Source organism: Miscanthus floridulus, chromosome 8, assembly GCF_019320115.1.
Source record: "Miscanthus floridulus cultivar M001 chromosome 8, ASM1932011v1, whole genome shotgun sequence".
In the NCBI taxonomy this organism is placed as follows: Eukaryota; Viridiplantae; Streptophyta; class Magnoliopsida; order Poales; family Poaceae; genus Miscanthus; species Miscanthus floridulus.
In genome coordinates, this window is record NC_089587.1 from 215,274,379 (window position 1) to 215,298,640 (window position 24,262).

At 42.7% G+C, this 24,262-nt stretch overlaps 2 protein-coding genes across 3 annotated transcripts; both read right to left on the bottom strand.

Annotated features, from left to right (window-relative positions):
• Positions 1 to 227: 227 nt before the first annotated feature.
• Positions 228 to 17,282, bottom strand: LOC136478132 (uncharacterized). The gene is made up of 23 exons (XM_066476461.1): positions 17,093 to 17,282; positions 16,846 to 16,915; positions 16,024 to 16,722; positions 14,691 to 14,866; positions 14,515 to 14,589; positions 14,294 to 14,428; positions 13,185 to 13,303; positions 11,661 to 11,957; positions 11,502 to 11,589; positions 11,227 to 11,332; positions 10,360 to 10,470; positions 9,565 to 9,728; positions 9,127 to 9,247; positions 8,653 to 8,877; positions 8,376 to 8,566; positions 7,991 to 8,158; positions 7,798 to 7,903; positions 7,574 to 7,711; positions 7,297 to 7,461; positions 7,020 to 7,223; positions 1,083 to 1,277; positions 937 to 1,008; positions 228 to 825 (listed from the first exon to the last, which is right to left on the bottom strand). Exons 2-23 carry the CDS (start codon positions 16,891 to 16,893, stop codon positions 673 to 675), a joined length of 3,756 nt encoding a protein of 1,251 aa, XP_066332558.1. The 5' UTR covers positions 16,894 to 16,915; positions 17,093 to 17,282; the 3' UTR covers positions 228 to 672.
• Positions 17,283 to 19,135: 1,853 nt separating this feature from the next.
• On the bottom strand, positions 19,136 to 22,409 carry LOC136474921 (protein ALP1-like). 2 transcript variants are annotated; one of them, XM_066472487.1, is made up of 4 exons: positions 22,277 to 22,409; positions 21,413 to 21,922; positions 21,099 to 21,324; positions 20,436 to 21,008 (listed from the first exon to the last, which is right to left on the bottom strand). In XM_066472487.1, the coding sequence occupies exons 2-4, from the start codon at positions 21,920 to 21,922 to the stop codon at positions 20,569 to 20,571; spliced, it is 1,176 nt and encodes a 391-aa protein (XP_066328584.1). In that variant the 5' UTR covers positions 22,277 to 22,409; the 3' UTR covers positions 20,436 to 20,568. The 2 variants fall into 2 exon arrangements, with proteins under 2 accessions (XP_066328585.1, XP_066328584.1); XM_066472488.1 differs by lacking the exons at positions 20,436 to 21,008; positions 21,099 to 21,324; positions 21,413 to 21,922 and adding exons at positions 19,136 to 19,946; positions 20,051 to 20,384.
• Between the last annotated feature and the right edge of the window lie 1,853 nt (positions 22,410 to 24,262).

The following is a 24,262-nucleotide window of genomic DNA, read 5'->3' on the forward strand; positions in this document are numbered from 1 at the left end:
TTGGCGTTTGTAATTAGGCTGAAGAATGAGGCATCCTATGCTTGCACCTTGATATGGGAGCGGATTTTGCATGCTCTAGCCATGTCGGAGCCAAAATGTCTAAGTGACATTGAGCTCGCAGCAAAAGCAGGAAAGATGAGCTACTCTATTTCAGTCGTTGGCCACATGAAGCATCCATTGTTTTCATACTTGAAAATGGAATAAGACTTGAAATTTAACGACTTATATGCACTTCTTTCCTCACTATAGCTATACAATACAGGGGCATAAAAAACCATCAATTTTTTTGTGTCCTTGTCCATACCTTTCAAAGAATTCCTAAGAACAGTAAACATGTTCAAAAATAGAGCAACTGCTTAACCACAGCTAGGTGCTATCAATGAAGCTAACCTACAATGTTAATTGGATTACACTCTAAAGCACAATCCAGTTTCTAAATGTAGACCCCATCCCACAGGCAATGGGAACATAACCAGGTTACCAGCAAAAAGCAACTTTTATGGTGTAACACAAGGCTAGCTTCTCAGATATCATTGAGCCTCCTCTAGACCTCATTGGTCTATTGCTTTCTTTTTCAAGATCCGGCTATCCGAGCACTTTGACCTTTTCTCTCCAAGATAAAAGCTGCATGCACTGATGCGCATGACTACTATGTACAGCTAAGCCTGATCATCAATAATAGAAACTAGAATTCTTCTGGCGGGGTGCATCTTTGCAGAGAATAGAGCGAACTTCCACGATAGATCTGGGTGGCTCTAGTTCCTTCGGTGGGACTGTATTACCTAGCAGCTGTTGCAGCTGGGTTGCAAAAGTATCATCCAAGACCTGCCGGATTAACAGGATTTATTAAACTAGAGTAAGAGATGGGAAGCATCAAAAGAAAAGGCGAATATTTGGTCAATATGTTCAAGGGGGACCGTGGGAACATGAACTTACTGAGATTGCGACTCGTGCACCTTTATACCAGGCTTTATTTTCTTTGCGATTTTCCAGGAAACTCAGCACATCCTAAATATTGATCAAATTAGTAACAGTAGTACGAAAAAAGGACCATCCCTACTCACTACTGATACTTCATATACCTGTCCCATCCGGTCCCAGAAACCTCGGCATATGGCTACAAAAACATGTACTTCAGAGACTTTGTGCACATGATTTATTGCCTCAATTAGCTGACCCTTCAAGGCCTGCATCCTGCTGCGGATATCAGATTCCATCACCAACTCTTTTGAATCCTGAATGATCTTTTTGAGCTTTGTGGTATTTTGCATACGGGTCTGCATAAAAACTTTGGTAAGAAAATTGTTCTTCACAACAAATGTACTTGTCTCTGTAAAGTGCTAGTAAGGCCTCTTCCATTCTATCCATAACTACATAGCTAGGGGTGCAACATAAAGTTGAATATGGAATGAGGATTTGGTTCGATACAATAGAATTATAAAACCTGAAACACCACAGAATGATCATATAGATGAAATCGCCCCTACATAGAACATCAAAATTATAACACCGCCAGGATCAAATGAACATGAAGGCATTCATAATTCTGGTCTAACACTGGTAGATCCGAGGTGAAATGTAGCATATACATAGAAATTTATTAGGTAGAAGACCATTCTCTAAGGGGCCGTTTGGGTCCTTTCATTTGGAGGAATTGAAATCTACTTAATAAATTAGGCTACTTGGCTTAAAATTTGACATTCCACCAATTTCCAAAGTTCACGTATAAGCCTATCTCAAATTCATAGGGTGAGAGATGGAAATTAATTCTATAGATCACCATTCTATGTTTCTACTTTGCAACTTATAACACGCTCTTCAACTCGCCCCCCCCCCCCCCCCCCCCCCCCCCCCGACGTACGATAGAAATGCAACACATAAGTATCTCTCTCGTAAAGCAAACAATCAACAACAACAACAAAGCCTTTAAGTCCCAAACAAGTTGGGGTAAGCTAGAGTTTAAACCCAGCAGAAGCAATCAAGGTTCAGGCACGTGAATAGCAGTCTTCCAAGCACTCCTATCTATGGCTAAGTCTTTGGGTATATTCCATCATTTCAAGTCTCCTTTTATTGCCTCTACCCAAGTCAACTTCGGTCTTCCTCTGCCTCTCGTCACGTTATTATCCTGGCTTAGGATTCCACCACGCATCGGTGCCTCTGAAGATCTCCGTTGAACATGTCCAAACCATCTCAACCGGTGTTGGACAAGCTTTTCTTCAATTGGTGCTACCCCTAATCTATCACATATATCATCGTTCCAAATTCGATCTCTTCATGTATGACCGCAAATCCAACGCAACATACGCATTTCCGCGACACTTATCTGTTGAACATGTCGTCTTTTCGTAGGCCAACATTATGCACCATACAACATAGCAGGTCTAATCACCGTCCTATAAAACTTGCCTTTTAGCTTCTGTGGTACCCTTTTATCACATAGGACACCAGATGTTTGCTGCCACTTCATCCACCATGCTTTGATTCTATGGCTAATATCTTCATCAATATCCCCGTCTCTCTGTAGCATTGATCCTAAATATCGAAAGATATCCTTCCTAGGCACTACTTGACCTTCCAAACTAATATCTTCCTCCTCCCGAGTAGTAGTGCCGAAGTCACATCTCATATACTCAGTTTTAGTGCTACTGAGTCTAAAACCTTTGGACTCCAAAGTCTCACGCCATAACTCCAGTTTCTGATTCACTCCTGTCCGGCTTTCATCAACTAGCACTACATCGTCCGCGAAAAGCATACACCAAGGGATGTCCCCCTGTATGTCCCTTGTGACCTCGTCCATCACTAAGGCAAACAAATAAGGGCTCAAAGTTGACCTTTGATGTAGTCCTATCCTAATCAGGAAGTCGTCCGTGTCTCCATCACTTGTTCGAACTCTAGTCACAACATTGTTGTACATGTCCTTAATGAGCCCGACGTAATTCGTTGAGACTTTATGTTTGTCCAAAGCCCACCACATAACATTCCTTGGTATTTTATCATAAGCCTTCTCTAAGTCAATAAAAACCATGTGTAGGTCCTTCTTCTCCCTATACCGCTCCATAACTTGTCTTATTAAGAAAATGGCTTCCATGGTTGACCTCGTTATTGCTCTCAAGCGATGCTCGATAACTCTCTCACAGCTTCATAGTATGGCTCATCAACTTAATTCCCTGGTAATTAGTACAACTTTGAATATCCCCTTTATTCTTGTATATCGGTACCAATATACTTCTCCTCCACTCATCAGGCATCTTGTTCGATCGAAAAATATGGTTGAACAGTTTGGTTAGCCATACTATAGCTATGTCCCCAAAGCATCTCCACACCTCGATTGGGATACCATCTGATCCCATCGCCTTACCTCATTTCATCCTTTTCAATGCCTCTCTAACCTCAGATTCTTGGATTCTCCGCACAAAGCGCCTATTGGTGTCATCAAAAGAGTCATCCAACTGAAAGGTTGTGTACGTATTCTCACCATTGAACAATTTGTCAAAATACTCTTGCCATCGATGTCGGATCTTATCCTCCTTCACCAAGAGATGCATGCTCCCTTTCATCCTTAATGCACTTAACTTAGTTGAAGTCCCTTGTCTTTCTCTCACGAACCCTAGCCATCCTATAAATATCCTTCTCTCCTTCCTTCGTACTCAAACGTTGGTAAAGATCCTCGTACGCTCTACCATTTGCCACACTTACAGCTCGCTTTGCAGTCTTCTTTGCCACCTTGTACTTCTCTATGTTGTCCACACTCCTGTCATGGTACAAGCGTCTATAGCACCTTTTCTTCTCCTTAATAGCCCTTTGGACTTCCTCGTTCCACCACAAGTATCTTTAGCCTCGCCTCCACTTCCTTTGGTTACTCCACACCTCTGAGGCCACTTTTCGAATGTTGGTTGCCATCTTCTCCCACATGTTGTTTATGTCCCCTTCTTCCTTCCAAGAGCTCTCTTTGATAACCCTTTCCCTGAATACCTCTGACATCTCCCCTTTCCGTTTCCACCACTTTGTTCCTTCAATCTTAGTTTGTTTATCCCTACGGGCATGTACCTGAAAACGAAAGTCGGCCACCAAAAGCTTATGTTGAGAAACAACACACTCCCCTGGTATCACCTTGCACCCCAAGCATGATCGTTTGTCCTTTCTTCTTGTGAGGTGGCTAGAGTGTTGTCCGCTACTGAAGGTCACTAGATGAGATTCTCTCTTTCTAAAGAAAGTGTTGGCTATCATCAGGTCAAAAGCTACCGCGAAATCCAGAACTTCCTCCCCCTCCTGATTCCTACTACCATACCCAAAACCTCCATGAACTGCCTTGAAACCTGCGCTTGTAGTACCTACATGCCCATTAAAATCTCTTCCTATAAAAAGCTTCTCACTACTAGGTACAGCTCTAATCAGGCCATCTAAGTCTTCTCAGAACTGTCTCTTAGCCACTGTTCGCCTAAACGACCGTTTAGCCCGTTTAAACACCGTGTAAACGCTACACGGTGGTGCGCCGTTTCCGTTTAATCACCCGTTTACCCTGTTTAATTGGCCGTTTAGCCCGTTTAATGGGACGTTTTGCCCGAATAATGGCTAAACGGTAGGTGACCGATTGTTTACCGTTTAGCGTTTAGGAAAACACTGCTCTTAGCACTCTCGTCGAGGCCTACTTGGGGGGGCATACGCACTAATTACATTCAAGACCATATCACCAATGACGAGCTTGACTAAGATAATCCTATCTCCTTGCCTTCTCACTCCCACCACATTATTCTTGAGGCTCTTATCAATCAAAACTCCTACTCCATTTCTATTCGCAACTGTCCCTGTGTACCAAAGCTTGAAACATGTATTGTCCACCTCCTTCGCCTTCTGACCTTTCCATTTAGTCTCTTGTACGCATAATATATTTACACGCCTCCTAGTCGCGGTATCAACTAATTCTCTTAACTTACCTATAAGCGACCCTACATTCCAACTACCTAAACGGATCCTAGTTGGTTCGACTAGCTTCCTTACCCTTCGCACCCGTCGACTCAGATGTGAAGACCCTTGCTCATTTTTCACTACACCTGGGCGCCGATGTAGCGCGCCACTAAGGATGCGACGACCCGATCCTTGCTCACTTGACACCGTGCACAGATCGCGACACGGCGCGTCACGGGGGTGACGACCCGGCCCTTGCTCATTTAACACCATACCCGGGTTCCGATATGGCGCGTCGCTAATAGGGTTACGCCCCAACGGTCTTCTTTTGGGTTTCATCTCCATTAAAATGGCTAGATTTAACGTTGGCTCGCCACGCCTATCACAACCCTACTCCTTTACCAAGGCTTAGGACCTGCTATGTTGAGAAAACATAGGCGGAGTTTCGTAAAGCAAACAATAATATACAAATATAATCCGTATCCAACCATATTAGCTTAATTAATATGTGTCTAAATTATGATTATTAAAATAAATTCAATTCCAAGGATCCAAACGGGGCCTAAAAGGAAAGTACCCATAATGATAAATTTACATTAGATGCTAAATCCTGGTCTCATGAAAGCAGATCCATGCCAGAACTTGCTGCATGGATAAAGATAAATCATTAAGCAAATCTCATTTTCAAGTAAAGCTATGCATGAAAAGTGACTTGGTTTTATGACATGGTAAGTTTGTGCCTAGTTTCAGCAAGATATCAGATATCAGTGTTCTGTGGCTACCTAGGCGCAAGGCTAAGGGGTCACACGGGGCCTAGCGGGTAGGCGGAGCAGGGAGAAGGCGAGTGAGGCAACACGGAAGCGAATGAGCGCGCGCGGGCCACTTTTTTTGGGCGAAGCAGAAGCTCGCGCGGACGCGGGAAACCGAAGCAAAGGTTATCATGTCATGGTTTATCTTTTATGATGCATTCATGTGTTTCTTAAACTTATGAACTCTTGCTGTGTGACTGTTTTTCTTATGTTGTGAGAACTATCTGTCTCTGAACTAGAGCTTTATTTATGAATTATAATAACTTGCCACGTGTTGTGCTGTACTGCTGACCTGCTGTCCAGTTGTTTGTGATTTAAAATACATATTTCCTTGCTGCTGATATGGTCTGATGGATGGGAGATGGCTGAGATCATTCAGATAAGTATCTATAACTTGCACTATTGTAAAGCTGTTAATCCTGTCATTAAATTTTTCCCTCTGGTACTGTATTGCTGTAGGAACTAGGAACATAATTTTTGCATCAACGAGTCAAAGCCACTAAGGTATGTCTATTGGTGTCTCTTTTTATATAATTTTTTCAGCTACTCTATTTATATAATTTATTCAGCTATACATGTTGTGCCATAGGATCAAAGCCGGGTGGATGAAGTGGCGCCAAGCATATGGCATTCTCTGTGACAAGAGGGTACCACAAAAGCTTAAAGGCAAGTTTTATAGAACGGCGATTAGACCCGCTATGTTGTATGGAGCAGAATGCTGGCCTACAAAAGGACATGTCCAACAACTGAGTGTCACGGAAATACGTATGTTGCGATGGATTTGTGGTCACACAAGGATGGACCGAGTTCGGAACGATGATATACGTGACCGTCTAGGGGTAGCACCAATTGAAGAAAAGCTTGTTCAACATAGGTTGAGGTGGTTTGGCCATGTCCAAAGGAGACCTTCAGAGGCACCAGTGCATTGTGGAATCCTAAGTCAAGATACCAATGTGAGGAGAGGTAGAGAAAGACCAAAGTTGACATGGGGGAGGCAATAAAAAGATATTTAAAGGGTTGGGATATACCTAGAGATCTTTGTTTAGATAGGAGTGCTTGGAAAGCAGCTATCGACGTGCCTGAACCGTGACTAGGGGCTCATGTTGGGTTTCAACTCTAGCCTACCCCAACTTGCTTGGGACTAAAAGGCTTTGTTGTTGTTGTATTCAGCTATACATGCTGTGTGCAAATTTGGCAAAATGCCTAGATACTGCCTAGCACCTTTCCTAACCTTATCAGAGATTCACAAGAATTTGTAACCAGCTGAGATCAGGAACAAATAACAGGATGTAAAAGGACACTCACATTCTCCGAAAGCTTCTCGACAACTGCTTGCATGTAATTTCGGAATTTAGCTCTCAATGTCACTGTAACTTCACTAAGTTTTTCTCCAATGGCCGCAGAATTTCCTCCATTTGGTATACAAGAACTCCATGACTTCAAGTGACTCTCAATTCGAGGTCGCAAAACCTCTAGTAGTCTTTTCAATGTATTCAAGAGAATGCCAAGCTAAAAGCAGATAGGGGGTCAGATATTAATAATTGAAGTCCCAATAAACGTAAAAATTAATACCAAAACTTACATCTTCAGGTACAGTATAGGGCACAGTTGAATTGCGCTTTGTGAGTTTCTGGACAACTTTGAGGCCGAATTTCTTTGGTGCAATACAATCCTTCAGTGGAGCCAAAACATCTGCATACTGTTTTTCCAGAGACTCTATAACCGCTTTCTCAACATCTGCAATGGCCTTTTGTTTCAAAGAATCAAAACGATACATGATACGTCAGACTTTGGGACTTCATTCTGATACAACTTAATGAATTAGAGAATCTCTAAAAGAAATAGAGTTTCTGACATACATTCTCAAGAACGAATATGTATTCTGGCCATCGGCAAATGATAACTTCATACTCTGTCAATGTCTTCTTTAGCAAATCATACATCTCATCCACAAAAGGTGTTGTCATATGCTGGGTCCTAACTCCTGACCATTTGACCTGAAAATTGGCAAATGTACCAAGGAATGAAATTGGAAAGAGTAACATAATAAAAATTTGCAGCAAATAAAAAATTGCCACCTCACCTTGTCCACTCTGCAATTTTCCAGTAACATCCTGCGTTTGTCTTCAATCCACAATACAATGTACAAATGGAACAGCTCTTTTGCATCAACGCCTGCTTTTATAGTGCTGTGCGAAATTCAAACGTAAGGCATGACAAGACATGAATATAACAAGAGACTTGATTTAGATTTATTTACCAGTAAACAAAATTACCAGATATTCCAGCTAGACAGATCCTTCTGAAAATCAGCTGTAGCAACCACCAAATCAGCAACAGGTGATGCTGGACCAGCAGGAGGGCAAGCAACAAGAAAAGCACGTAGTCGATTTGAAAGCTCTACACTATATATGGAGGCAGCTAAATTTGGCAGGTCAACAAAGCTGTGGAAGCAAAAGGAAACAAAGAGAAGTGGAAATATGTCAAAACCAAAGATCAGAAAGAAAGAACAAACAGATATATAACACATAATGGATATTTCTCATAGACTGTAAAATGTTCTGTGCTTAGAAGATGTACAACAGGTTATGACATTAAAGCATATTGGCAGGTTATGACATTAAAGCATATTGGTAACGAAGCTTGCATAAGATCATGTACCTGGGAAGTATGTGCTGATTATGAATTTCAATATCAGTAAAAATTTCATTGCGCAGATTGTTGCATAACGACTTCATCTTCTGGTAAGCCGTGGTAACAGTTACCAAGTCCACCCTGATACCTTCTGAATTTCCCGATACATACTCATCAGTTTCAAGCATGTAGCGCCTCGAGCGCTTCCTGGCAGCTGCCTGGACATGAATAAAAAACATAAAAACATTAGTTATAACTAAAGAACATAAGATACCATTTGTTTACAGAATAGTTGAATAATGACCTGGAAGTAACCACACAATCTTAGTTGAGCTTCCGGAGATAGGACGTCATGTAGAAGACTGTACAGCTTAATAGCTGGTTCCAGAGCAGCAGCAGCCAATCCAGTTGGAGGCCTAAAATCTTCCGCCAAACCCAACGGTATAGAGTCATCTAGCGACTTGTAATTCTCAAAAACCATAGCTAGAGTTTGCTCAATTTGCTCCTCAACTTCCCCCAGTATTCGGTTCTGTGTGAAGAAATTTCAGTCAAGCAATAGTAGTGACATGTTTGTCACAGCAGCATTTTGGACAGATAAAAATACAGAATCAAAAAAGAAGAATTAATTTGTTTAACTATTGAATTAATTTGTTTAACTAGTTATAGTTTAATTTGGACAAACAATGTAGCATTGACATAAACCTAGGAAACATGTTGCGATGCCCGAAAACACTGTGTTCAGAAAACAATACATGTCTAATGGGAGAGAGAAATGTACCTCTTGGTGGCTCAAAGTAGCAGTACCATGGTTTTTCATCAGTATAGGTAACAAAAGTTCATGAACCAGATTGAGCCAATCAGCAGTAGGAGTTGCAACATCCATGATATAAGAGAGGTACCTATAAAAGAATAGAAGTCAGCAATCCCACAGCACGAAAAAGAAGACAACGAGAAATGAAGAGGGGGGTTATAGCAATTCAATACATTATTAAATCTAAACAACTAGCGCCGAACGGGGCATGCCCTCATGTTGCTATATATCAAGTACAAGAGAACATATAATAAAATAATTGGCATGCATTGCAGAAGGACATTAGATTAAATAAATGATGCCACAATCCGTAAGTTCAATTATAAATCACAATTCACAATAATAATGCAGTAAAAGGCTAGAAGAAGGTAGAAAAGTCGGCAGCCCAGTGTGATAGGGAAGTACCTCAACCTCGTGTAGGCATCTGAAACCCCATAATACAATGCAAATTCTGTTAATAACCACTTCCAGGAGCCATGCACCACAAGGTTCCGTTGTTGAATGTGTTGCGCTTTCATTGCAACTTCCAAAACAATATCATACGCTACAGTTTCTGCAACAGAACCATACTACAGAGTACAGAGCAAAGAATGCCTATTAATATAGAGACAACCATTACTGTCCAACAAGTTAAAACAAATCATGCCTGTTAATATTGAGACAACCATTACTGTCCAACAAGTTAAAACAAATCAGTATTCCTTCAATCGATATATAGCGACATTTTGAAAAAGGCTACCTTATTTTCTTGTATTCAAGCCAACAAACTTTGTGTATTATCTAGGTCCACTATTCCTTGCTAAGAGGATACTTAAGAGTAATATGATTTCACATGGCAGATGCTCTTAGTATGTCAAATCAAAACTACAGACATTAGATAATTCACTAATATCATAACATGTTTGGCAAGTAACAAGCCCTTTTCTATAAATCAAAGATGAACTTGATATAGCCATGGTGATAAGAAAACTATCAGAAGCCAGAGATGAGCAGATACAGATAGTGCTATTCCCTGGTCAACAAGAATCAAAACAGCTTGTTTTCAACTACTGTGACATTTACATTTGTAGTAAATTAACCACCAATTAAATGAACATAGTAGAAGAATGTGGGCTGCAGATAGAGTTAACCGTGAACTAAGGACAAAGAAGTTACATAAGATCAATGTGTAACACATTCGTAGAGCAGAAGCATCTCTACCTTCATATTGTTCTCATCCACAGCAGTTGTATAGTGGATATATAGATGTATACGACCCACAAGTTCATGCTCAGGTTCCCGGAATATTGACCACCAGCGTAGCTTGTCAGCCTGCACAAAGAAATTTAGATGTTTTTGGAGGAGCATTAGTTTTATTTAGGCATAAATGTTATAGGATACATCGAGAAAAATGGTGTATGGCGAAAGGGTCTCTAGCCTAGTGGTTAGAGCACCTCAGTAGCATCCAGCAGGCCTGGGTTCAACTCCCGGTGGGAGCGAATTAAAAAGGTTTGGAATAAAAGAAAATTAAAAAAATAGGTTGGGGTTTCCCCTGCTGACTTCGGTCAAAAAAGAAAAATGGTGTATGAACACCAAGAGCCCTTTTTTACACCTCTAATGGGTATAGTAGTATCTGAAAATGTTTGCGTACTCACACCAATCCCCCCACACACTAATTCAAGCTCCATGTACACACCCAGACCAACAAACTACACACGTAGTAGTATATGCACATGTTTGTGTACTCGCACCAATCCTACACATACTCACACCACATGTACAAGCCCAGACCAACAAACTACACAGTATGAAGATCATGTCCCTCGTACAATCGACAGGAGCATCCAAGGCCCCATAGGTGATTGAGTACGGCACATTTCCATTGTGGCTTCACACCGCGAGGCAACAATTTTTACTTAGGGAGCTAGACCTGGTAGGAATTCCTTTGTCGATCCAGGATTGAACCAGGGACTAACAGATTCATAATAACTGAATCGATCAACTGGGCAATAGCTCAGGTACTAACAAGAATCCTTTTTGTTAAATAACTTTGACAAACAAGTAGCAAAATGGTTCATAAAATCTTACAGGATCCTCAGCCATCGTAGCAACTTGGGCAACAACACGACCACAGGACTTTCCCTTTGAATCAGACACATCGATGATCAAATCATCTCCCAGGCTATCAGGAAAGCTGAAATATGACACAAATAGTCAGGTTTGCTAAGATTAACCTTTTTTTCTTACAAAAGTAAGTTTGAACAAATGTATAACAAACTGAGTGTAGTATTTAGAGCAAATGAATGAATGGTAATATAGCTATTATAAAATAAGATGTTATTTTAGGAATCTCTTGGACATACAAGACATGTGTTTCACCAGATCCTGGCTGCATAGGTACCACATCATCTTCAGGTGAACTTTTAAGACTCAACTGGCAGGAGTATGTTTCTGAGGAAAGAAAAAATATATGAGACCAAGTCAAGAGGCTGAAGTCTATGGGAGAAATAAAGCATATTAACCTTGTGGTGCTTCATATGCTGAACTGCTCCGCAGAGTAGTTACACCGACCTTTAACAGGCCGGATACCTGCTTGATATACTGAGCACTTGCTTGCATGTATGCTAAGCTGTGCTTTGAGAATGAACTGTTAGCAGGAAGCTGTGGTAGAACTCGAACTCTCCGCACAGACTCCCATCCTGATGAAAGTGTGGATTGTACATTGGATAAACGGTACCGGACAGAATCCAATTTCACCATTGGCAGAGATGAAAAGTTGCAACCAGAAGGCATATCTACAGACATCCGGACTTTGCGAACTGCAAACAGAATAATATTAAGTTAGGTTAATCCCTAAAGGCATTTTTTGTATTAGTCCAAACTGAGCACATGCAACAGTCCCAACAACCAATAGGATGCACTAATTTCCTAGAGATCTTCATCATCAACAACAACAACAGAGCCTTTAAGTCCCAAACAAGTTGGGGTAGGCTAGAGTTGAAACCCAGCAGAAGCAATCAAGGTTCAGGCACGTGAATAGCTATCTTCCAAGCACTCCTATCTAAGGCTAAGTCTTTGGATATATTCCATCCTTTCAAGTCTCCTTTTATTGCCTCTACCCAAGTCAATTTCGGTCTTCCTCTGCCTCTCTTCACGTTACTATCCTGGCTTAGGATTCCACTATGCACCGGTGCCTCTGGAGGTCTCCATTGGACATGTCCAAACCATCTCAACCGGTGTTGGACAAGCTTTTCTTCAATTGGTGCTACCCCTAATCTATCACGTATATCATCGTTCCGAACTCGATCCCTTCTTGTATGACCGCAAATCCAACGCACCATACGTATTTCCGCGACACTTATCTGTTGAACATGTCGTCTTTTCGTAGGCTAACATTCTGCACCATACAACATAGCATGTCTAATCGCCGTCCTATAAAACTTGCCTTTTAGCTTCTGTGGTACCCTTTTGTCACATAGGACACCAGATGTTTGGCGCCACTTCATCCACCCTGCTTTGATTCTATGGCTAACATCTTCATCAATATCCCCGTCTCTCTGTAGCACTGATCCTAAATATCGAAAGGTATCCTTCCTAGGCACTACTTGACCTTCCAAACTAATATCTTCCTCCTCCTGAGTAGTAGTGCCGAAGTCACATCTCATATACTCAGTTTTAGTTCTACTGAGTTTAAAACCTTTGGACTCCAAAGTCTCCCGCCATAACTCCAGTTTCTGATTCACTCTTGTCCGGCTTTCATCAACTAGCACTACATCGTCCGCGAAAAGCATACACCAAGGGATGTCCCCTTGTATGTCCCTTGTAACCTCATCCATCACTAAGGCAAACAAATAAGGGCTCAAAGCTGACCCTTGATGTAGTCCTATCCTAATCGGGAAGTCATCCGTGTCTCCATCACTTGATCGAACTCTAGTCACAACATTGTTGTACATGTCCTTAATGAGCCCGACGTACTTCGTTGGGACTTAAACAGAAAATAGCAGCAGATACGGTATTCAAATGGAAAAGATGTATGTGCTTTGTACCTTGAACCTTCATTTTGCCTATTGTTTTCTTGGGCTTTGATGCAGCCCCTTCGCTAACTAGCTCTGATGCGCGCTTCGACATAAGCTCCTCTTCCGATTGTAACAAGACATTTTGCAAGCTAAATGAAACATTCAAGAATGTCAGGCTTACTCAAGTCACATTAAATAAAAGTGTGACAAAAGAAGATATGTAGAACAACCAGCATGAGAGATGAATAACTAATAAGCTTGTGAATGAAGTACACAAAAAGGTTTATAGCATGTTGAATGTGGAAGCCAAAGTTAGAATTTTTAAGTAATAATATTTGGGGCCTTGCTGAAATTTGCAATTAGCCTACCCCAACTTGTTTGGGACTTAAAGGCTTTGTTGTTGTTGTTGTTGTTGTTGTTGTTGCTGAAATTTGCAATTCTTAAGATTATTGCACTATGTTGGTTCAAAATGCATATGTAGATTTATGTAGATATTCAAAGAAACTATTTTGAATGATTTAATATCTTCAGTTCTTTACAATATCCAATAGTAACTGTCGGTTACATTTTTCAAATTTAACCAACTAACTTAATTTTAGAGATGTATTTTCCTTACAGAATAGATTTAAACTAATGCATTGTTATCAAAAGAATTAGTGAAGGAAGTCAGAAGACATCCCCATGCACACTGAGAAAAAAGTCACCAGGGGACTACCAAGACGGCCAGTGTATGGAGGATCATGCAAGCCGAATGATTTTGATAGGATTTACACTCCTACCGATGTTTGGTATAGTTGACCTTGAACAAAAACACACGATGTGCCTCAACAGTCAATATCATTTCATCATGGTGAATTAATGAAAAGAAAATCCCATATCATAGTGGACAGCAGCAGCTATAACCAAGAAGAATAATAGAATAGACATGTTCCTACATTGCACAATTGCGGGTTTTTTAGGTGCTAACACCTGACCCTAGAAATGCAAAACACAAAGTAATGGCTATCCTCAATTCCTCATCAAAGACAGAACTGACAGTTGCTAGAGGCAGCAAGCATGGTGCAGATACAATATCTAATGGCGTCCTCATAGTTTGGTTTTAGTTACCTATCTTCAATTATGTGCAAGAGTTAACTTACCTGAATGTATTTCTCAAGAGCGTGCACTCGTTTTCCAGAAAAACAGGAGCTTCCATACAGCCTCTAGCCCATGCATGAAGGCAAAGGCGGACGCAAGCATCATAAGCAAGTACAGAATACCAGGGCCCTTGCAGACTGTAAAAATGTTTCAAGAAATGTGTTTAGAAGTGATTATAGACCACTGCTGTCACTTAAACACTTGTTTAATAATAAAAAAATACCTGGCATGAAAGGTTGGGACTCGAACAGGAATCGAGCTAGATGGCTTGCTTGTGGGTCCTGCATTCGAAGTGCTCCTACATAGCAGGAAAAAATAACCAGAAGGATGGATAAGCAAAATGAAACATTTCATTTCATTAAATAAAAATGTTATGTCAAGACATCTTATAGAGGCTACCTGTCATTTTTGTCAGCTAAGTTAGCTCCTCCATTGACTTCTTGGTGATCTTTTTTGGCAGATAAGCCATTGGTGAAATTTGAATTGTCACAAGGAGTATCATCATGAGTAACCGGATGATGGTCCTGGTCATAATCATTTATTGGCGGTGCGCTGGGAACATCAGACAACCCATTCTGTACATAAAACAAATCATCAAACTTGAACATCTTTAAGAAAGTCACACCAAGAAACTAGTGCAATCAACACATAGGACCATGTAAGAACTAAGAACCATTCAGTGCTATAACTGCAAGTTCATTTTCTAGGATGATGAATAATATCATTGGTGAAAGAGAAAGCAAGAAACATGACAATATAACCTGCTATTTTAATTTAGCTGTTTTCTTTAGAGGACATCAGAACCCAGTAAGAAATGTCAAGAATCAAGGTATGTTCCATAGGCATCCAAAATTTTAATAGCAACTTTGGGTTCCATAGTACACATTGACTAGAACCAGAGAAATAGCCATTTCAGTCAGTTGAGACTTAGTGCTTATGCTACTTAAACATTCCATATCAATAAATGAAAAAAATGAAGAACTCAATTCCTTCAGGATCATTCAGAGGCAAATTTCCTCCATGAATCATCGAGACCATTATCCTAGTAAACTAAATGCATAAGTGTGTTATCCTTCAGCAGAATCAGGAGCGACTTACATAGACATGGGAATGGGAATGGGATTACTCCAATATAGACATTTAGCCATGGAACCCAAGATAACTCACTGAACCAGTCATGTTTGCAGAAAATTGTGTCTGAAGAATCGATTGATCAATTATAACTAGAAATATTTGTCAAACCATTTCAAAGTTAAAACACATACTGTCTCATCAGATCCATGTAAATAACTATACTTTGAATATTTGGGCTTCAAAAATATTTCTGGGTAAATATGAAAAAATTATCGACAACTATGTGATGCTTTCACAATTATCATATTTAAAGGGCGTACCCAGTGCAGAGAGCTCCCGCTCTGTGCGGGGTCTGGGGAAGGGTGTCAGTGGCAAGCCTTACCCTCGCATGTGCAATGCGAGGAGACCGCGACTCAAACCCGGGACCTTCCGGTCACAGGCGGTAAGACTCTATCGCTTGCACCAGGCCCGCCCTTCAATTATCATATTTAAACAGAAATATTATTCGTTGAGCATCATTTTATACTTACCATATTCCCACACATTTAAATGCAACCCCAACTTGAAACAAAATGGAACTTACAGATGGTGCTATCACATAGAAAAAGAGCGGGGTAGATGAATGGAAATTCTTTGTAAATAAACAAAGAAAACTAACCAATTTACGTGTTGATTTCACATCCTCTCGAGCGGGGACATGAGCAGAATGGCTGTCATGTTGGTATCGCATCCTCTCTGCAGCTGCTGCCCGATTCTTAGAAACCAAATTGTTCACTTCTCTTCGGGCTGGACCAGTATGGGAGTACTCTGATGCATACCCACCCTTGGAGGTCACACCATTGCTCTGCCCTTCCACCTGGCTAGAAAATTCGGAGGTGCCTGGAGAGTCCGAGTACTCCTCATCAGCATACTCAACAACCCGTGCCTGTGGCCGCCCCATCGGCTGTGCCTTAGATCTTGGCAGTGCTGTGTCTCGAGAAGAGCTCAAGTCCGAGTAACCATCATCAGTAGAGTAGTAGTTCTGCTGCCCAGGCATGGGGGCGTAGCGGTAGAGGGGCACTGCCGTGCGTCGGGACACGTCGTCACGGCGGGGTGACGAGTCGACCGAGTACCTGCCGCTGCAGACCTCAATCTCATCGTTGTCCGACGACTCGTCCATGTCGGATCCCGAGGCGGCGCTGCCGTCGTCGCTGCGCAGCGAGGAGCGTGACAGCGGCACCGTCGCGCCGCGCGGCATGTGGCCGCTCCGGAACTTCTCCGGCTTCGGCATGCCAAGCCCGCCGCGGCCGGCCGCACCGCGCACGGCACGAAGCGCGTCCATCCGGTCGTGGCTATGCAGCGCCGCCGCTCCCTGGCACTGCAGACGCATTCCACCAACAAACACCACCAGGAACAGAAAAAACACGCATCAGAGAACGGGAACCCGAGGCCGCAGCAGCTAAAACCAGCTAGGGTTCGGCGGCGCCGCGAGCTCGCTCACCTCTCGCACCCACTTGAGGGCGTCGCGATCTAGCCCCTCCGTGAACATGGCGAGCGCATGCGGGTTCCGACTGAAACGGACGAACAAATCCAGCAAAAATCAGAAAAAAAAAATCCGAACCAGCCGCATCAAATGCGGGTGATCTCCACACCAGAAAAATCCTCGGAAAATTTCCCACAGCCGCAGATTTGAACGCAGGAGGAATTCAGGGGAATGGGAGCCGAATCGTGCAGGGGAAAATGCTTACCTTGAGCCGAGTGGACGCGCGGATTCGTCGCTGGGAGTGACGCGAGCGCCCGGATTTGAATTTCTTCGGACGAACGTCGGGACGAACTCCGCGAGCAGCGCGGTGGGCGACAGCGACGGGAGCGTGGAGCGCAATGGAGTGTACGGGGAGTGGGGGTGAGGGGGAAGGGCCGAAGGGGGAGACGGGGAGGAGGAAAGAGACAAGTGTTTATTAGCTCGTGGCCGTACTAGAAAAATTAGTAAACCCCACTGGCGACTGCCTTCGAATAAACTGGAAAGGGACGACCGAATTTGCAGTTAAACCCTCTGTTAGCGCGGTATTACCTTATTAGAAGCATAGAAATATATCGTTCCTTCCCTTGGAAGAAAACGATTAAACGAGAGTCCTTCACCAGGGACAAAAATAATAGAAGCATATCATCGGCGTAAAAGGAAACAATTGATTCGAGAATAACGTTGCCAATTTACCACGCAGCATTTTTACTATCTTTTCCTATTTTTACACGGTGCACGGGTGCAGTAACCGTCCTTAAGCTATGCAAGCAATAGCTTTATCTTGACCAGGAGGGGCTATGCGAAAAAACGCCCCAACGATAGCTGGCCCATTCTCTTTTGGCCGTCCGTTTCCTTTCTTTCCGTTACATAAGCCTCCGCCCGTAAGCCACAACGGGAGAGTGGCTTGGACTCAGCTGCGTTCACCGACCGACCGGAGCAGCGTTGACGACGTCAGGGCGCGCGCGGCAACGTCGCGGGACGGGGCCCTCCCGTAACGGTCGGAACGTTACCGTCTGTTTGGTTGTGGGATCAGTGGATTGGAGTGGCTCCAACCCATGTTTTGGGGACGGCTCCAACCCTTGTTTTGTTTGGTTGCGAGAATGGGTTCGATCCGTCTTCTGTTTGGTTGGAGGATTGAGATGGGGTCGGATCCATCCCATTTTCTGTTTGGTTGGATGGATTCAAACAGAACCTGCATATGGTCACCTTTGCACTGAAATGGTGAGGTTTTTCCTAGTCATCTAAGAGTTACATGTAGAGTACAGAGTACTTTCTCCTCTAATACTACTAGTTTTTTTTACTAGGGCCAACTTTCAGAGTACTTATCCATCTTATCCCACTAGTTTATTTACTTTTAAGAGACCTCATAGGAGTTGGTCAAGCCCAAACCTATGAAAAGATAGCAACAACCAACTCGCACCCACTCAGACATGTCCCACCAGGCCACCATAACCCATCATGTGTAGTTTTTCCTAGTCATATAAGAGTTACATGTAGAGTACATAGTACTTTCTCCTCTAATACTACTAGTTTTTTTTACTAGGGCCAACTTTCAGAGTACTTATCCATCTTATCCCACTAGTTTATTTACTTTTAAGAGACCTCATAGGAGTTGGTCAAGCCCAAACCTATGAAAAGATAGCAACAACCAACTCGCACCCACTCAGACATGTCCCACCAGGCCACCATAACCCATCATGTGTAGTTTTTCCTAGTCATCTAAGAGTTACATGTAGAGTACAGAGTACTTTCTCCTCTAATACTACTAGTTTTTTTTACTAGGGCCAACTTTCAGAGTACTTATCCATCTTATCCCACTAGTTTATTTACTTTTAAGAGACCTCATAGGAGTTGGTCAAGCCCAAACCTATGAAAAGATAGCAACAACCAACTCGCACCCACTCAGACATGTCCCACCAGGCCACCATAACCCATCATGTGTAGTTTTTCCTAGTCATATAAGAGTTACATGTAGAGTACAGAGTACTTTCTCCTCTAATACTACTAGTTTTTTTTACTAGGACCAACTTTCCCCATCATGTGTAGTTTTTCCTAGTCATATAAGAGTTACATGTAGAGTACAGAGTACTTTCTCCTCTAATACTACTAGTTTTTTTACTAGGGCCAACTTTCAGAGTACTTTCTCCTCTAAGAGTTACAGAGTACTTTCTCCTCTAAGAGCAAAAGAAATTTCAAAGAGGGTATTGGAGAACTTTTTCAAATTTCAATGGTACACAGGTCATTTCAATATTTTATAATGGCACACAGGTAAAAAACTCAAATAATATAACAGGCACATATAAAAGTCTTGGCCATATTACAAATAAAAGTCTTAGGCCATATCCATAGGCACATTACACACTAATATCAAGTCTGATGCTTGCACGATGCATCAAGTTCAAGCCTTACACAATATATAGCAAGTTCAAGGCTTCCACATAGCAAGACACAAGCTTACTTAGACCACAAATATAAAGTTCTATATGGTACTAACAAAAGAACCATCCCATGACTACAACTTACCCTTACTGCCCAGGGTAGTTGTCAGCAATGTGCTTTGCAACCCAATTGAATTTATGTTCAAAAGGCAAGGAGTTGAAAGCTCTAGCTATGTGAGGATGTTGGACCAAGTAGGAATGGTAGAAGGATAAGTGAGTCGAATTGAAACTACCACTCATAGCCATCAAGTTGTCATACAAATCATCCGGCACATCATTGTCAGGTTTCCCCGCTTCCTTTATCGCCTTGGCTAACTTGGTACTTCCCCATTTAATTGCAGCAACCAATGGATCTTGGTCAGTCATGGCCCTCTTCTTGCCCTTGTCCCTCTTCTTAGGATTGGTGGCCTTGGTAGCCGATGAAGTTGCCGCATTGTTGTCTTCATTTGCATTCCTATCACTCTGTACCTCCATCCTCTGTACCTCATTGTCCCAGTCATCTGTACTGTCTTCCTGTGTACCTAGAGGCACACCCGAGTCCTTTGCAAACTTGCCTGTAGCCATGGTACTTCCAAATATTGTGTGCATCTCCTCAAAGTGTTGAATAGGCTTGTTTAGAAAATCAGCATCAGACTTGTGATCCTGCAATATATGTACATTTTTAGCAACTACTATTATGTGACAACTAATAATTCAGCAACTATTATTAGATTATTATATGTGAGAACTAATAATTCAGCAAATACCTTAATATGATTGTTGTAGTGCTCATCATCAAGAGTTATAGTGAAGGTATCTTCATCCCAACCAGCAGCACTCAAACCACGAAGGTCACATATTTTACGAAACTTCTTTTGCCATGTCTTAAGGTGATTCTTAACCTGCTCACCACTGCGCACAATGCCAAATTTCTCTTGAAGAGCCTTTGCACACCCATTGTAGTGAACCATCTTGAAGGTGGATGAAGTCTTGGTGCCATTAACCACTAAATTGGCAAGGTATTCGAGCATGCAGGCTGACCAAGTTGAAGTCCAAGTAGCATGTCCACCAGTCCCTGCACTACCCTCTGCTTCCATTCCCCTACAAAATAAACAATGCAATATATGTCCTCAAATAATAATGCCAACAAAGTAGCAAACAAAGTAGCAAACAACGTGGCAATCAAATATCTGTAGAAATATGTCCTCAAATACAATTTCAGCCCTCAAATACAATTATTATATTGTCCAAGAAAAAAATACAACACAAATTACATTGACTGATACTAGTTTCCATGGCTTTGACGATCTGCCCACATTTGGGCAGCCAGGCCTTCCCTAAAAGCTAGCATAATGGCATTCTCACTTGCTGTCCCAGCATATGTGGTGTGCTGGGTGTCCTCATCGTTGTCACTTGGTATATTGAATTCATCACTCCCATCTTCAATCACCCAATTATGAATGATGCAGCAAGCAACAACAATATCAACTTGAGTTTCATAAGGAAAAAAAGGAGAGGCATCATCAAGTACTTTGAATCTCCTTTTTAGTGCTCCAAATGCTTGCTCTACTATGATTCTCAATGAGCAGTGCCTACGGTTGAACAATTCCTTCTCATTTTGCACCGGATTCCTCCCCCATTCATTCAAGTGGTATCGTACACCCCGAAAAGGGGGTAAAAATCCTGGTTTGGCTCCATATCCAGCATCAACTAGGTAATATTTACCTAACATATGATGCATAGTTAGGTTACATCTCAATGATCTATTAATTTTGATGAACAAATTTATGGACAAGACATAGGTTCTTGTATTACCTTGTGGCACACGAAGGCCACCCTCACGTGTTAAAGCATCACGTAAAACTAGTGCGTCATGTGCTGTCCCCTCCCATCCGGCCAACACATAGGTGAACTTTTGGTCAAAATCTACGGCTGCCAGTACATTTTGAGTACAATGCTTGTATCTACCACGAAAAGCATGCTGCATTTCCTTTGGAATAGTGGCTCTTATATGTGTACCATCAAGTGCTCCTATACAATCCTACGTGATGTTCAAAGAAGTCAAGATTAGGTCAATTAGGTTTGGCAAAAAATAAACTTAGAATATGACATAAGGTTGAGCTTCACACCTTAAAGTATGGATACCACCTTGGGTCTCCTTCAATTTTAGCTGGAGTGTCCAATGAAGGGGGCCTAATATAATCATCTCGTAGCTCACCAATAGCATGAAGTACTTTGTTAAAATAACGACTAACCGTTTCTCCGGATCTACCAAAATTGGTTGCAATTACTCTATTCCTAACATTGTGCCCCACAGTATGCAAAAACATTGCCACTTGCTCCTCAACACACATATGAACGGTATCTTCAAGTAAACCACGATCTCTAAACAACTTACAAAACCTAAAGAAACGTGCTTTGTTCATTCTCAGCATGTTTACACAAGTTGTGTCATCCTTCCAGATTTTGTCATTGAGGTATTCCATTCTCTTCCTATCCCTTTCATATATTGGTGCATAAGTAATCCCTTCCCTTCTTGCAACTCGTTTTCTTTTCCTAGAGCGAACAACAATTGCCATGACACACAACAACCAATGTGCAGCAGCAGCAAAAACAAATGCCTTGAGCCTGTTATTCATCTACATACAGCAGCACAATCAAGCACAGCAGCACAATCAATATAGATCAGGTAGGTAAAAAGCAAATATTCAGAAGCAGACCCCATCCAATTCCATATAAGAGGTAACATGGTCTTAAAATTCATGTAGTTTGATTCAAAGTTACTTACAATTTAAGTCTGAGCACAATATACTACTGAAAGACCATCCATAGTTTGTTTCTATTCATAGGAAAAGGGTGCTCCTAACCATCTAGGCGTTGTACGCAAACGGCGGCCCCGCTGACCTCTCGGCATTTCATCAATCGCATCAATGAAATCGCTATGAAATCGCTATGAAAAAGTAACAACAGAACAAGACTAAACTAGTACTCACCTGCAGGGATCCGGGGCAGAGGGCGGCGCCGGTCCAGGGCAGAGGCCGGCGGGCGGGCGGCTCCTCGGGCGGACCTGGAGGCGGGCGGGGCGGCACCTCGGGCGCGGCGGGGCGGCTCCTCGGGCGCGGCGGACCAGGTAGGGTCGGCGCGGCGGACCAGGCGGGGCCGGCGCTGGGCGAGGCCGGCGCTGCGCAACCCTGGCGGAGATGCGGGGCTCGGCGCTGGGCGGCGGTGGTCTGATGGAGCGGTCGAGTGGAGGGGAGGTGAAGGGATAAGGTTTGGGGTTCTCAACCCGAGCGGAGCGGCTCCGTCCGCCAGATTTCGACGGAGCAATCGAACCCGCATATTGGAGGAATATTCTCCTGGGGTCAAACCCAACCCATCCCAAACCTCCATCCAAACAACCAGAAAATGGGACGTCGTGGGCTCGTGGCGGTGGTGCGCAAGCGCTGCTCCGTGGAGTGGCCGAGAGGAGTGGGTGGGGGTGGACTGTGGAGTGTGGACCGGCCGGTGGGAACGCTCGCCTCCCCGGCCCCGCTTCCTCTCCCTCAGCGCACGCTGCTCCGTTCGATTCGGCAGGGCTACGTACGCGTGGCGGGCATCGAGGACGGTACAGCGCGTGGGCCTCCGGTGTTCGGTGTCTGGGGCGGCGCATGGGGAGCCGTGGGGAGGGGTCACATGGCTGCGGGGCCCGCGTGTCGGTATCTTTTTCAAACGGCGTGGTCGAAGGAGTCATGACCCTATGTTTATTACGTGGTCTAAAGACGGTTTTGTCCCTGGTGCTTCGCAGGAATAGCAGCGGGCGGGGAGCGGTCCTGCCACTGACAGTGCGTCGCTTCCATTCCAGGCTCCAGCTCGCTTTTCTTGCTCACTGTGCTGGAATGGCGCACATGTGGGCCCGGGATGATGGTGGGGGAGGGGTTGTGCAAAAGTGTTTTGCCCTCATATAATCCCAGAATCATTACTGTCATCGCCCGTACGGTGCAAGGTAACTTCTATAAACATCAGACCTATCCATAGATAGCAAAACACACAGGTAAATTAACTACAGAGGATTTCATTTCACACCACCCATCTCATTTGTGTCTATCACCCCGTTCGCTTGTTGGTTTCAGTCAGGCTTATTTAACCAGTCAACAGTGTTTTTCTCTCATAATAAACCAGCACCAGTCAGCTCAAACTAACCCAGAAGCACCAGTCAGCTCAAACCAGCCCAGAAACTAACCAGCGAACACGGCGTATACCTGCTCTGGTTATAGGTCACGTTCGCTTCGCTGAAAAAACAAGTTGAAATATTGTTCCGGCTGATTTGTTGTGAGAGAAAAATACTATCCCGACTGAAAAAACAAGTTAAAAAAGACGGATTATAAGATAAGCGAACAGTGCCATAGAGTATATTATTACAATCCCGGTTATCGTCTGAAACTCTGGATCAGTGAATTAGGGGTGTTTGGTTCTTTAGTCGCTCCTAAAATTCATGTCACATCGAATGTTTAGATACTAATAAAGAGCAATAAATATAGATTAATTGCAAAACCAATTACATAGATGGAGGCTAATTTTCGAGACGAAATTTTTAAGCCTAATTAATCTGTCATTAGCATATGTTACTGTAGCAACATGTTGTCAAATCATGGACTAATTAAGCTTAAAAGATTCGTCTCGCAAATTAGTCGCAAGTTAGTCGCAAGTTATGTAATTAGTTTCGTAATTAGTCTATATTTAATACTCCATACATATATCAAAATATTTGATGTAACATGAATTTTAGAAGTTCCTAGAGGAACCAAACATCCCTTTACTCTACCTACTAATATCGATAGAAAGATTTTTCGTGACCGTGCACGTAGTAACTGTAGAAAATTGTCAAGCTGTTAGCATAGCATATCCCTATCTCCATGAGCCATTCTTCTTTTCGACGGCGATGGCAAATAAAGACGCAGAGTTGTCCACAGTGTCATCTTTTGTTGAATATTCCAAGTTTC

Bases quoted from the DNA above. Each gene is read 5' to 3' on its own strand.
- LOC136478132 (XM_066476461.1), bottom strand. From the start codon at position 16,893: ATGTTCACGGAGGGGCTAGATCGCGACGCCCTCAAGTGGGTGCGAGAG. The intron at 8,878-9,126 runs GTACATTTCTCT...TTCTTCACACAG, and splicing joins CTACTTTGAGCCACCAAGAG to AACCGAATACTGGGGGAAGT. The intron at 7,462-7,573 runs GTATGTCAGAAA...TTGAAACAAAAG, and splicing joins ACATATTCGTTCTTGAGAAT to GCCATTGCAGATGTTGAGAA.
- LOC136474921 (XM_066472487.1), bottom strand. From the start codon at position 21,922: ATGAATAACAGGCTCAAGGCATTTGTTTTTGCTGCTGCTGCACATTGG. The intron at 21,325-21,412 runs GTGTGAAGCTCA...AACATCACGTAG, and splicing joins GGTGGTATCCATACTTTAAG to GATTGTATAGGAGCACTTGA. The intron at 21,009-21,098 runs GTAATACAAGAA...ATCATATGTTAG, and splicing joins TGGCCTTCGTGTGCCACAAG to GTAAATATTACCTAGTTGAT.